The 12,720-nt window shown below is 32.1% G+C and overlaps 1 protein-coding gene across 1 annotated transcript; it reads right to left on the reverse strand.

Moving 5' to 3' along the window:
- Nucleotides 1-5,163: 5,163 nt before the first annotated feature.
- Nucleotides 5,164-11,751, reverse strand: LOC134710557 (uncharacterized). Its single transcript, XM_063570928.1, has 4 exons — nucleotides 11,736-11,751; nucleotides 10,495-10,623; nucleotides 9,008-9,121; nucleotides 5,164-5,280 (listed from the first exon to the last, which is right to left on the reverse strand). The coding sequence occupies exons 1-4, from the start codon at nucleotides 11,749-11,751 to the stop codon at nucleotides 5,228-5,230; spliced, it is 312 nt and encodes a 103-aa protein (XP_063426998.1). The 3' UTR covers nucleotides 5,164-5,227.
- Between the last annotated feature and the right edge of the window lie 969 nt (nucleotides 11,752-12,720).

Consider the following 12,720-nt stretch of genomic DNA (forward strand, 5'->3'; position numbering starts at 1 on the left):
CTAAATCGATTGATGACTTTTGAACAGCTGTATTCTACTGTTGCCTTTATCTAAAGCACGTTACTGATGTATCAAAAGTATCTTTTTCTGTGTTCTTCCTTGTTTTAAAAATATATAATCTTTATTTCTAGAATACAAATGGCTCTGAGAGTTTTGAACCATGGGGAACTATGGCAGTCTCTACCTTCTTTTTTTTAAATTAAATTTGTCAATAACCAACTTGGTAATAACTAAAAATTCATTAATTTTCTCATTACTGACGCAGACAACCAAAATGATTTCAGAACAATGTAGGAAATAGTATTCCGTACTAACAATAGGTGAAACTGAATATGAATGTTCCATCTGATTTTTTTATATATTGTTTATATATATAGGAAGATGTGGTGTGAGTGCCAATGAGACAACTCTTCTTCCAAATAACAATTTAAAAATTAAACCATTATATAATCTTGCTTTTTTCAAATGATGTGACCCTTTATAGTCAGTCTAAAGATTGGTTGATAATGTACATCTCTCGAATTAAAAATAGAAAAGGAAATATAATTAAGATCTGCGTTTTAGAATAAAACCGCTTATTCATACTCAAATTACGTTATTTGTCAAATTCTCCCGTTAAATCATTGAAAGTTATTTTTAAGTTTAAAAATAGTTTGAGCGCATCCATTTAAAAACTATTCGTTACTCTAACATTACCTGATAAATATCCAACAAACTTTAATAACAAATTAAACCCACCAATTTTTCGTTTAAAATCTTGTTATTTTCATTGTTTCCTGCTCTTTATCTAATCATATCTTTCATTTACTAATTCTATCTTTTTTTATCTTATGGTTTTAGGGTGCTGTTTGGTATCTTCTCCACATTTTTCAACCCGGTACATTCTAAAATGTACGTAGCGCTATGCGTAGTATCTGTCAGATTTTTGTGAAAAGATTATTTGAAATAATTATTCTCATATGATTTGCATATAAGGGAATATGTTGATATGATTGGTCGAGAGAACTTTCGGTAGTTGATATTGACGTTGGCTATTTTTCGATAGACGACGTTGACCGAACTTCTTTTCGTTACCAATGTAATCAAGATGACGGCGATAATAACACCGACGTTACCAAGTTTATTTTTACTGCACGTTAATCGTTAAAAATAAAATAAGACGTTGACCGAACTTCTTTTCGTTACCAATGTAAACAAGATGGCGGCGATAATAACACCGACGTTACTGCACGTTAATCGTTAATCTTTAAATATAATAACAAAAACAAAAACATTCGTTTTAATGATAAGAGTTTTTGTAGTTTATTTTTTATCAGATTGGAAATTTCATGGAGTAAATATTTTTGCGTAAGCCAACATATAAATTCATGCGCCAGGCCTATTCAATGACACAAATATACAATTTACGTGCGATATATAACGAGTGTGGGAAAATATTTCCCTAGTCTCCAATTTAAAGAATTATAAGGATTACACGACTTTTTAAAGGAATTTATTGGTGTATAAACTGGACCAAGTCACCCACAAACATTTTCAGACTTTTATTTGTTTGTGAGTGAATTGGTCGAGTTTATACACCAATAAATTCCTTTAAAAAAGGCGTTTAATCCTATAATAAATACCTTCAAAAAGGCGTTAAATCCTATAATAACGTCGTTGTTGTGAACCTATAACCTTTATTTGTTTGAATTAAAAGGTTCTTTGTACATTGGTAGAAAAAATCTGCAGTAAGTAATTAATATATATATATAAAACTAAATAAATATTAAAATGGAGATGTTGTATGATTGCCAATGAGACTACTATCCACAAGAGACCAAAATGACTCAGACATTAACAACTATAGGTCAACGTACGGCCTTCAACAATGAGCAAATCCCATACCGCATAGTCAGCTATAAAAGGCCCCAATATAACAATGTAAAACAATTCAAACATGAAAACTAACGGCCTTATTTATATGACAAAATGAACGAAAAACAAATATGTAACACATAAACAAACGACAACCACTGAATTACAGGCTTCTGACTTGGGACAGGCACATACATAAATAATGTGGCGGGGTTAAACATGTAAGCGTGAAATTTACCATATTGAATGTGCCGTTGTGGGACAGGGTGAATAATTCATTTAAACATATAGTTAGTTAAATAGAAACGAACAAGTATCTGACATTCAATATAAACTAGAGGCTCTCTAGAGCCTGTGTCGCTCACCTTGGTAGATATAGGAAGATGTGGTGTGAGTGCCAATGAGACAACTCTCCATCCAAATAACAATTTAAAAATTAAACCATTATAGGTTAAAGTACGGCCTTCAACACGGAGCCTTGGCTCACACCGAACAACAAGCTATGAAGGGCCCCAAAATTACTAGTGTAAAACCATTCAAACGGGAAAACCAACGGTCTAATCTATATAAACAAAACGAGAAACGAGAAACACGTATATATTACATAAACAAACGACAACTACTGTACATCAGATGCATATTAAACAATGGACACAGATAAATTCATGACGAAATTGTGTTTTGGTGATCGTGATGTGTTTGTAGATCTTACTTTACTGTACATTCTTGTTGCTACAATTATCTCTATCTATAATGAACTTGGCCCAGTAATTACAGTGGAAAATATATTCTAAAAATTTACCGAAATTTACAAAAATTTATGAAAATTGTAAAAAAAAAAATGACTATAAAGGGCAATAACTCCTTCAGGGGTAAACTGACAATTTTGGTCATTTGACTTATTTGTAGATCTTACTTTGCTGAACATTATTGCTGTTTACAGTTCATCTCTATCTATTATAATAATATTCAAGATAATAACCAAAAACTGCAAAATTTTCTTAAAATTACTAATTCTGGGGCAGCAACCCAACAACAGGTTGTCTGTTTTGTCTGAAAATTTCAGGGCACCTGATAAACAATTTATCCCCTGTCAGATTTGCTCTAAATGCTTTGGTTTCAGAGATATAAGCCAAAATCTACATTTCGGCCCTATGTACTATTTTTAGCCATGGCGGCCATCTTGGTTGGTTGACAGGGTCACGCCACACATTTTTTAAACTAGATACCCAAATGATGATTGTGGCCAAGTTTGGTTAAATTTGGCCCAGTAGTTTCAGAGGAGAAGATTTTTTTTAAAGAATACTAAGATTTACGAAAAATTGTTAAAAATTGACTATAAAATGCAATAACTCCGAAAGGGGTCAACTGACCATTTCGGTCATGTTGACTAATTTGTAAATCTTACTTTGCTGAACATTATTGTTGTTTACAGTTTATCTCTATCTATAATAATATTCAAGATAATAACCAAAAACAGTAAAATTTCCTTAAAATTACCACTTTAGGGGCAGCAACCCAACAACAGGTTGTCCGATTCATCTGAAAATTTTAGGACAGATAGATTTTGACCTGATAAACAATTTTAACCTGTCAGATTTGCTCTAAATGCTATGTTTTCGAGTAATAAGCCAAAAACTGCATTTTACCCCTATGTTCTATTTTTAGCCATAGCGGTCATCTTGGTTGGTTGGCCGGGTCACGCCACACATTTTCTAAACTAGATACCCCAATGATGATTGTGGCCAAGTTTGGTTAAATTTGGCCCAGACTTAGTAGTTTCAGAGGAGAAGATTTTTGTAAAAGCTAACGACGACGACGACGACGACGACGGACGACGGACGACGGACGCAAAGAGATGGGAAAAGCTCACTTGGACCTTCGGGCCAGGTGAGCTAAAAAGAAGATGTGTTATGATTGCCAGTGACATAACTCTTCACACGTAACACAAGAATAACAACTATAGTTCACCGCACGGCATTCCACAATGAGCAAAGCCCATACCGCATAGGCAGCTGTAAAAAGCCCCGAAATAAAGCCCACATTCCATCAATGACAAGCATACATTGATTTATGACAACAGGCATCCACAAAAAAGGGCCCGAGTTGTGACAGGACCACTAAAATTGTGTGGAGTTCATTTGTGATTAAGATCTCAGTGCTTCTAATTTCTATCCTAATTACTGGATTTACTCAAAGTTTTATATAAAGGACCTTAAAAATTTAATAAAAAGCATGTACTTATTTGGTTCTAATAATTTCATTGACTTCTCATAAGTCAGAGGCGTAGTTTCCATTGGCATTCACGGACAAAATGTGCAAAACAGTTATATATAATTAGGATTGAGAGAGATCAAATGTACCACGTGTTAAACATAAGTATCGCATAGAGTAAAGATGTTTACAAAAGAGAGGCGGAAGATCCGAAAGGGATGGTCAAAGTGATGTAAAGTAGAAAAGTAACTAATAAGGCACTGGTAAAAACGAAAATTGATCCAAACAAGAACTAAACAAAATTATACAAAACACAAAATAGAAAACTAAAGACTGACCAACAAGAACCCTTATAATAACCGGGATGCATTTAATATCGTCAGACATATGACTTTTTTTCCCACACGCACGAATTCTCTTTTAAAACTGAAAGACAGTGTTACAGTAAAACAATTGGTTCATTAAATTACCAATGTTTGTTAAATAAGATTGAGAAAGGAATTGTTAAATAGCCTATTTAACGGTGGTTGCTTTTACAGATTTTAAGTTTCATTTTGATGATTTTTTTTTTTTTTTTTTTTTTTTTAAACAAACATACAGTACGCGGGAGTTTCTCGCTGCATTAAAGACCTATTGTTGACCTTCTGGTGTTGTCTGTTCTATTGTCGGGTTGTTGTCTCTTTGACACATTCCCCATTTCCATTCTCAATATATGTTATTGCATTACAAGTGTTTTTACATTGCGGCTGTATTTCAATACCGAAAATCATATTAAATGTCGATTTTCTTTTTATTTCAAGTAATTACTGACTTTAACACTTTATTCCCCCACCCCTCAAAAAAACTAATCCAACTCAGTGTGTCAGCTATTACAAAACTATCTAAACTCATATCGTATTCAAATACTTGTCGAACTTAATGTGCATGTAATAGTTTGATAGTGTACATTAAAAAAAAACAATCAAGTTTTCTTACCAAATGTTCACTATTGAAAAAAAAAGAATAACAAAAACTAAAACTTTTGCTATTTATCTGCATGGAATTTCAAGCTAAGCTTCCAAAAACATAGAAAAAGATCGTATCAAAATCAAGAACCCCCTCTTTCCTCTTTTCGAAAAATATCCAGTCAATGCAATAAGATTTGCAAGGAACCTATATTTCATTTTCCAATGATGTGGATCCATCTAGGAGTTGTAATTTTCAATGATCCGGCTGTAACAGAAAATAAACATGTGTTTAAGTGTAAAAATAATAATCAGAAATTGAAAGACATAACAGTTATTATGAACATAATCAACATATAGCGTTGTGTGTTCGAAGGTCAAAAATACAAAGCTTTAATGCGTTTAAGTTGTGTTATTCATCAATAACCACATTTTATGAACGGTCAAACATTGTCTTTGGAATTATAAAAGGTTTTATTGTAACTGGGACCTGGTATAAAACACATATATAATCGGCAACCCTCGGGTGACTCCGCTTCTCTCCTTCTATCCTTAAGGGCATACGATACAGTTCTGATCCTGTATTTACAAATTCATGAAAATTTGCATATAGGCTATTTTTCACCTGGTCAAATCAAATATGTAATAAAAAAAATATACCTTCATGTGCTACTTTTTGAGTAAAATGAGGTCGAAATTTTGTATAATTGCTCTAAATTCAGATTTGTGGCCGTAATTTCTTTTTCGAAAGAAAGACATAACTTTTTTTGTTATAAAAGATAAACACAATTTTTTTGTTGTTAAATAATCGGTAATTTCTGTATTTTATAAATATCTTAAAAAAATATGCAATTTTTTATTAAAAAATAACTCATATTTATCAAATGTTCATGAATTGAGGAAAAAACGTTTTTTTTACTGCATGTTTATCAAAATTAAAAAAAATCCTCTATTTACAGTTTTATAAAATTTGGGTGACATAATCTCCCTGCAAAATGAAACAAAATGCCGTTTTGAAAAATAGGGGTCCACGTTTTCAAATTAAATCAGTTTGAATGATAAAAATCAGTCGAAAAATGCATCTTTTCCCGATAAGTCACAGTTTGACGTCGCGAAAATAGCAAATTACGTTAGCAACGTCATTACCTTCCCTGTAACTGTATCGTATGCCCTTAAATGAGGTACGGAATCGGCCGAGTTGTGACGATTGAACACATATCTAGATTCCAAATTGAAATAATTTATATGGCACTATTTCTATAATTTTTAACATTTTTTTTAATGGCACTACAATTGCTGTTGATAGGTAGTAGTAATGCAACAGTATTTTAGTCGAGCACCAGTTGAGTATGTTTCTATCAACAAAAACGGTCTTTGTTTATATGTATATGATTAATATAAATTATCGTTTTTTTTCATTTGAAAATTTGAAATTTAATAAAATTTAGAATGGTAAAGGGAAATGTGCCCAAAGCCACCTATGAGTCTTCAACACAGCAAGAAAATCTCGTAACCGGAGGCGGGCTTCAGCTTGCCCCAAACCAAAAATGTTAGTAAAAGTGGACGACACACTAGACTCCAAAATATATGAATCAAATAAAATTTAAAAAGACATATAAGACTAACAAAGACAAAGTTTCCTCACTTGGGAAAAGCTTGCACAGTAAAACTTATTGTAAACCTCACCGAGTTCGATATCAGAATACAAGAAGCAAAGCAAAATGACAATGATAAATAATTGAAAAAAAACTACTACTAGCAGTTACTGACATGCCAGCTCCAGACCTCAATTAAACTGATTAAAAGATTATGTCTTCATCATATGTAAATGAAGCACAATCCCTCCCGTTAGGGATGCAGTATCATACCATCCATTAATATGAAAAGAACATAAACCGTAGCATACCAAAATCTGATTTTAGAATAAATGTGTTAAATTCTGATGCAAATACTCTGTGAGTTAATCAAATATATATATATATATAAAGAAGATGTGGTATGATTTCTAATGAGACAACTCTCCACAAGAGACCAAATAACACAGAAATTAACAACGATGAACAAAGCCCATACCGCATAGTCAGCTATAAAAGGGCCGAAATGGTCCGAGAACACAATTAATTCGTAGTGCATTTCTTTTAGAACATAAATGAAAATTAAAAAAATCCCACCTGCGCTTTCTCAATGAAACTTTTACAGTGTGTTGTACTACTTTTGGGACAAATTATATCAAAATTATAGAAAACTTCATCGTCTCTAACTCAAAATATGGACAATTTTATCTTTAGGGCGTCTTGAAATCTTTTGACAGCTTCCGAAGTGCTCATTTTCAACCTTTTTCAGCTGGACCAAATCACTACTTTCCTTTAAAATTCTGGACCCACAATTTTTTTACAGTGTAATTTCATCCCCCTACTTGCAATTTGAGGCATTGAACATGGAGAAATAAATTTAAAAGGGGTATAAAAATTAATGGCAAGTATTCCACTGTCAACACTAGGGACTATAAAATTTGAAAACTAACGGCCTAATTTATGTACAAGAAATATAAAATGAACGAAAACAAATACGTCATTTAACACGTAAATAAACGACAACCACTGAATTACATGCTCATGATTTTGGACAGGCACATACATACAGATTATTGAGGGGTTAAAAATGTTAACGCGATTGGAACAGTGGTGTAACTGTACAGCATAAGAACGAATTATAACAAGAATGTGTCCAAAGAACACGAATGCCCCGCTCGCATTATCATTTTCCATGTTCAATGGACCGTGAAATTGAGTAAAAATTCTAATTTGGCATCAAAAGTAGGGAACATGTGTACTAAGTTTCAAGTTGATTGGACTTTAACCTCATCAAAAACTACCTTGACCAAAAACTTAAACCTGAAACTCGCACTTTCATTTTCTATGTTCAATGGACCGTGAAATTGGGGTCAAAAGTCTAAACTACCTTGATCAAACACTTTAAACCGGAGTGGGACGAACGGACGGACAGACGAACCAACAGACGAACGAACGGACGCACAGACCAGAAAACATAATGCCCTTTACTATCGTAGGTGGGGCATAAAAAGCATTGGTAAAAGGCTTAATTCGTCAGATGGATACAAATACAAATATTACACAGAGTGGACATGGCCGGATACTTGTGTCTTGATGACAACAGTATCATAACTATATAACGACTTTGAATAAGTCTGTGTAAAGTTTGAGTTGGATTTTTAAGTAAATGACGACATTTTGGCTTTGTATAGACGATTACCTTAAAATACTGGATGTGAATACCTGAACTTAAAAGATATTCGTATGTTGATTTATATTTACGAATGATGTCCGTGTGCCGATGATAAAATTTTGTAAATGTTTTGACTAGTTCATGATATCGAAAAATCCAATGGAATAATTTTTCAAATTTTGATAAATAACAAAAAAAAGTTGTTGTGGTACGATTGCCAATGAAACATCTCTCAACAAGAGATCAAAATGACACAGAAAAGCGTTTTTGAATTTGTCAAATCTCGTTATAGATAACAAGCTTATTAGGAATGAACTTATATTTAAGAGATTTTACAGTAATTACAAAATGTTAAAATATATATACTATGGCATGAGTGTAATATTAGCAAATAAATTATTGTTAGTGGTAGTCGGTTTAAATTTCCATACTATTACATAAATTATAGACGTAGCCGCTTGAAGAAAATTCACATCTAATCTACTGAATGAAAATCAATACTGTATTTCTTATCTGCAGAATTAAATTCTAAAACTAATGAACTTCAGACGCTTTTGCTGTTTATATATCAGCATACCTTTAGTACTTGTGCTAAGTGGTTTTCTACTTTTGTCCGTACCTCCTAAATTGTGAATTCATATGAAGTTTGTTAGGAACTACGTCCTTAGCATAATATCAAAGTTAAATTAGTCTCATAAGTTTTGACACCACTATTGCTTATCCTAGAAGCAAAAAGGCAACATACTTACCACATATGCCACATGTCATTGGACATTTTTGTCGAAGATATGCATTGCTACAAACATGACTGTCATCGCAATCTATGTAAGTAACATCGACACACGGCGGAGTCGTAGTTTGAACTGCAAAAAGTTTTAAGTAAAATACATACATGCATGTTCATATTTGAAATATCATTGCTATGACCATCGTTTAGTACAATGTGCAATGTCCAAACATCTTTCTGTACACGAAACGCAAAAAAATTAACGATTAATTGACCGATTAATTGTTGAAATCAAATATTGTCTATGAACTACAACACCGTTATGGTTACAATTGAATAAAGGACCGTGGACACTTTCACGAGAATTTTTTGTTCAAGAAAACTAGGTAAACAATTTGGAATGATCATTTAAAGTCGATGAACAGTAGTCAAAGACAACTTTGACGGAGTTTAATGAGATAAAAACTCATTATTTTCTTGAAACATCGAATGACTTTGACGGGAATAGACCACTTTAAATATATGTCCTTGCACTATTAAAGTTCATCAAGTGTCTTTGTGATCGTCATTATGCAGGTTAAAATCTAGAAATACTGAATGTTCCGTAGGTACTTAATCATAATATCCTAAAGGCAGCAGTGCTGGTAATCAATAATAAAATTTAAGTCGTGAAATAAATCATATTTTTTAAACTGCTCGCTCAATATAAGAAGAAAGTTATTCCCTAAATAGACATATAAATATGTGGTATGAGTGCCAATGAGTCAACTCTTCATCCAGGTCACATGTCATAAGATTAACCATTACCCAAACAGCAAGCTATAAAGGGCTACAAAAATTACAAGTGTAAATTCAATCAAACGGGGAAAAAACAACGGTGACATCTATATGAGAAAAAAAAACCGGTAAGAAACGAGAAACACTTATGAACCACATAAATAAACGACAACTACTGAACTGAATAATATTATTATTTAATTGATTTTGTATTTACATTTGTCATAGATCAAATGAGTGTGGTCAGTGTATATTCACTTGTTTGTGTTAATTTTTTTTTATTTAGTTGAGCAATTTTAATCAATATTCAAAAGTGTGTCTTTTTTTGTTGTGATGTTACAATATTATTTCAGGTAAGGGTAAAGTTGATTCCTATTGGATCGTTTTAACCCGTTGCATTTGGTTGAACCTGTCCTAAGTAAGAAACCTGATGTTCATGGTTTTTTCTCTCTGTTCTATAGACTTGACCGTTGGATTTCCCGTTAGAATGGTTTTAAACTAGTATTTTTAAAACCCTTTATTACTTTTGTTCGTTCGTGTTAAAGACTCTATTGTGACCATTAAGGTTTACTTTTACAAATTGCGACCCTTGATGGAGAGTCGTCTCATTGGCACTCATTCCACATTGTCTTATATCTATATATATGATGGTGAGCCACTAGTTATAACTCCCGACGCGTGTACCTGTCTGTGTGGTTTTCTTTGAGGGCATTCCGGTCCCAAAACACTTACCACATAGTTTACATGTAACTGGACATAATCTTCGTAAGTAAGTATCTTTACAGACATGGCTGTCACTGCATTTGATATATGTAGAATCAATACACTGGGTCAACGGATTTGGTTGTGTCGTAGATTGTGCTATATAAAACATAAGCATGACTTTATACTTCAGATAAAAATGATTTCTTCTGCCTCAGATAATGACAATAAATTTTTAGAGATTTTTATGTTGCATTATGAGAAACTTCATTAATTGATAATTGATGTTCAGGAATGTGCTGAAATTGTACGAGAACATAATTGATAACTTAAGTTGGATTTCTTAATTCACTTGAAAATAGTATTTTGAACCTCATTTGAACGTTATAAAACATAAGTTTTTAATACTCAAGATAGTTTTTTTTTTAATTTTATAAAAATTAGAATCATTTGTATTTAAATACTAAGAAACACAAGTAAAATTTCTTACATCAACTAGCAAGTTTAAAGGATACAAGATGGGTTTATCAGTCATTTGTCAGAAGAACCTGTGTTACAATAGAAGCAGTAGCAGAAGGTTGCATGTAAACAAAAATATGGAGAAAAAAAGGAAATAGTCTTCAAAATTGTGAGCATTACCATAGATTGAAAATAAAATCAATCTGCAGTGGCCAGAAGTACATGTACAATTTTTGTATTATTATAGCTGCTTTAAGATACATGTACAGTTGCAGATCTAAGGGAGTCTGGTGATTGGAACCTCCTCTTTTTATGGAAGATTAATGCATTTGAATGGGATCATATAGTTGGAATCCTCCTTTTTATCCTTGGTTGAGAAAACCACCACTTATGTTTAAAATTGTCGGGATTCACCCTGAGATAAGAAACTGCATAAGTTGTGTTCTGTTACTTGCCTTAATCAAGAGAAAAACATCTGAAAATCCAAAGAACCAGAAAGGGATTTAAAACATAATAATCAACACAAAGATAACTGAACAAAAGCTGTATTGCAATCTGATATCCTACAGTTATCATAAATCCTAATATATATGATATTCAAGTTTTGCTTTATATTTTTTTCTTCTTTCTTAAATTTAAATTCAAATGTCCTGCAACCAACTGTTAAGTCCTTTCAATTAAATTATTGATTGGATAATAACCTAAGCTGACCAGTAAATAAAACTTGAAAATGCTTTGATGAAATAAAATAGTGGTAATATGTCATTAAATATACTGAATCAACTTCAAATTTAATCCAAATTCACATTTACCTGCTCTAAAATGCATAGTCAATTGGACTACAAAAACCTGAGACTACTTCAATGTATAATATAGAGATTGTGGTCACCTCCCATGCTATAGTAGTCTCAGACAAAAACAAAAATTACTTAAATACAGTATGTTCAAATTTTTTTTTTTGAAAAAGGACAACAAAAAGAAATTTATTTTCTGATATCAGACATAATCTCATAGTATCACAGCAGAATGTCAGTTCTTTTAATTGAGATAACCAGTTTAATAAAATTATTTACCTAATAAAAAAAACCTCATAATATTATCTTGATTTACAATCATTGACAAAGCTTGTCATCAACTCACTTACTTTAAATGCTTTTAAAAGTTAACCTGTCAGTACTAAAATAAAGAAATGTGGTATGAGACAAGATATTTTATTCCAATTAAAGAGCATATGAAGAGCAAAGTAATGTACATGTATTACAATGATTTATATATATGTATATCTGATGGAACAATGATGTTGATATAAATCATATAGCTATGGAGATAACCAACTTCATTCTTAGATTTAAAACCATAGCCAGACCAGAGCAACACATATATTTGAAAAGGCATATAACAATTATATCTTCAATTAACAGGCAAATATTCCCAAAGGCCAAATTAAAACAATATCTGTACTCTATATATTGATAGTTTTCTGAATTCAAAACATTTATTTTAAATTGCAACACTGTTAAATGCCTCTAGGTTTTCTTGAATGAAAAGCCAGTTAGGTTTGGCACTTGTGCTTAACTTTTCAAATTTTGCCAACTTATTATATTATCATTAAATTCTTTTCTTAAAAACTTATAAAGGGGATACTGACATTTATGGTATAGTTGTCAATGATGAGATAACAGTCTAGAAACTTATCACCAGAGTCCAAGTCTCTGTTATCAGTGACAGTTAAATTACAAGTCACTTTACATACATCAACAATCAATACATTCCATTGTTTTAAGGCAAATGAGGAAC

This window comes from Mytilus trossulus, chromosome 3 (genome assembly GCF_036588685.1).
Source record: "Mytilus trossulus isolate FHL-02 chromosome 3, PNRI_Mtr1.1.1.hap1, whole genome shotgun sequence".
NCBI classification, from domain to species: Eukaryota; Metazoa; Mollusca; class Bivalvia; order Mytilida; family Mytilidae; genus Mytilus; species Mytilus trossulus.

Bases quoted from the DNA above. Each gene is read 5' to 3' on its own strand.
- LOC134710557 (XM_063570928.1), bottom strand. The intron at 9,122-10,494 runs GTAAGTGTTTTG...AACTTTTTGCAG, and splicing joins AGTTACATGTAAACTATGTG to TTCAAACTACGACTCCGCCG. The intron at 5,281-9,007 runs GTAAGTATGTTG...TTTCTGTTACAG, and splicing joins AATGACATGTGGCATATGTG to CCGGATCATTGAAAATTACA.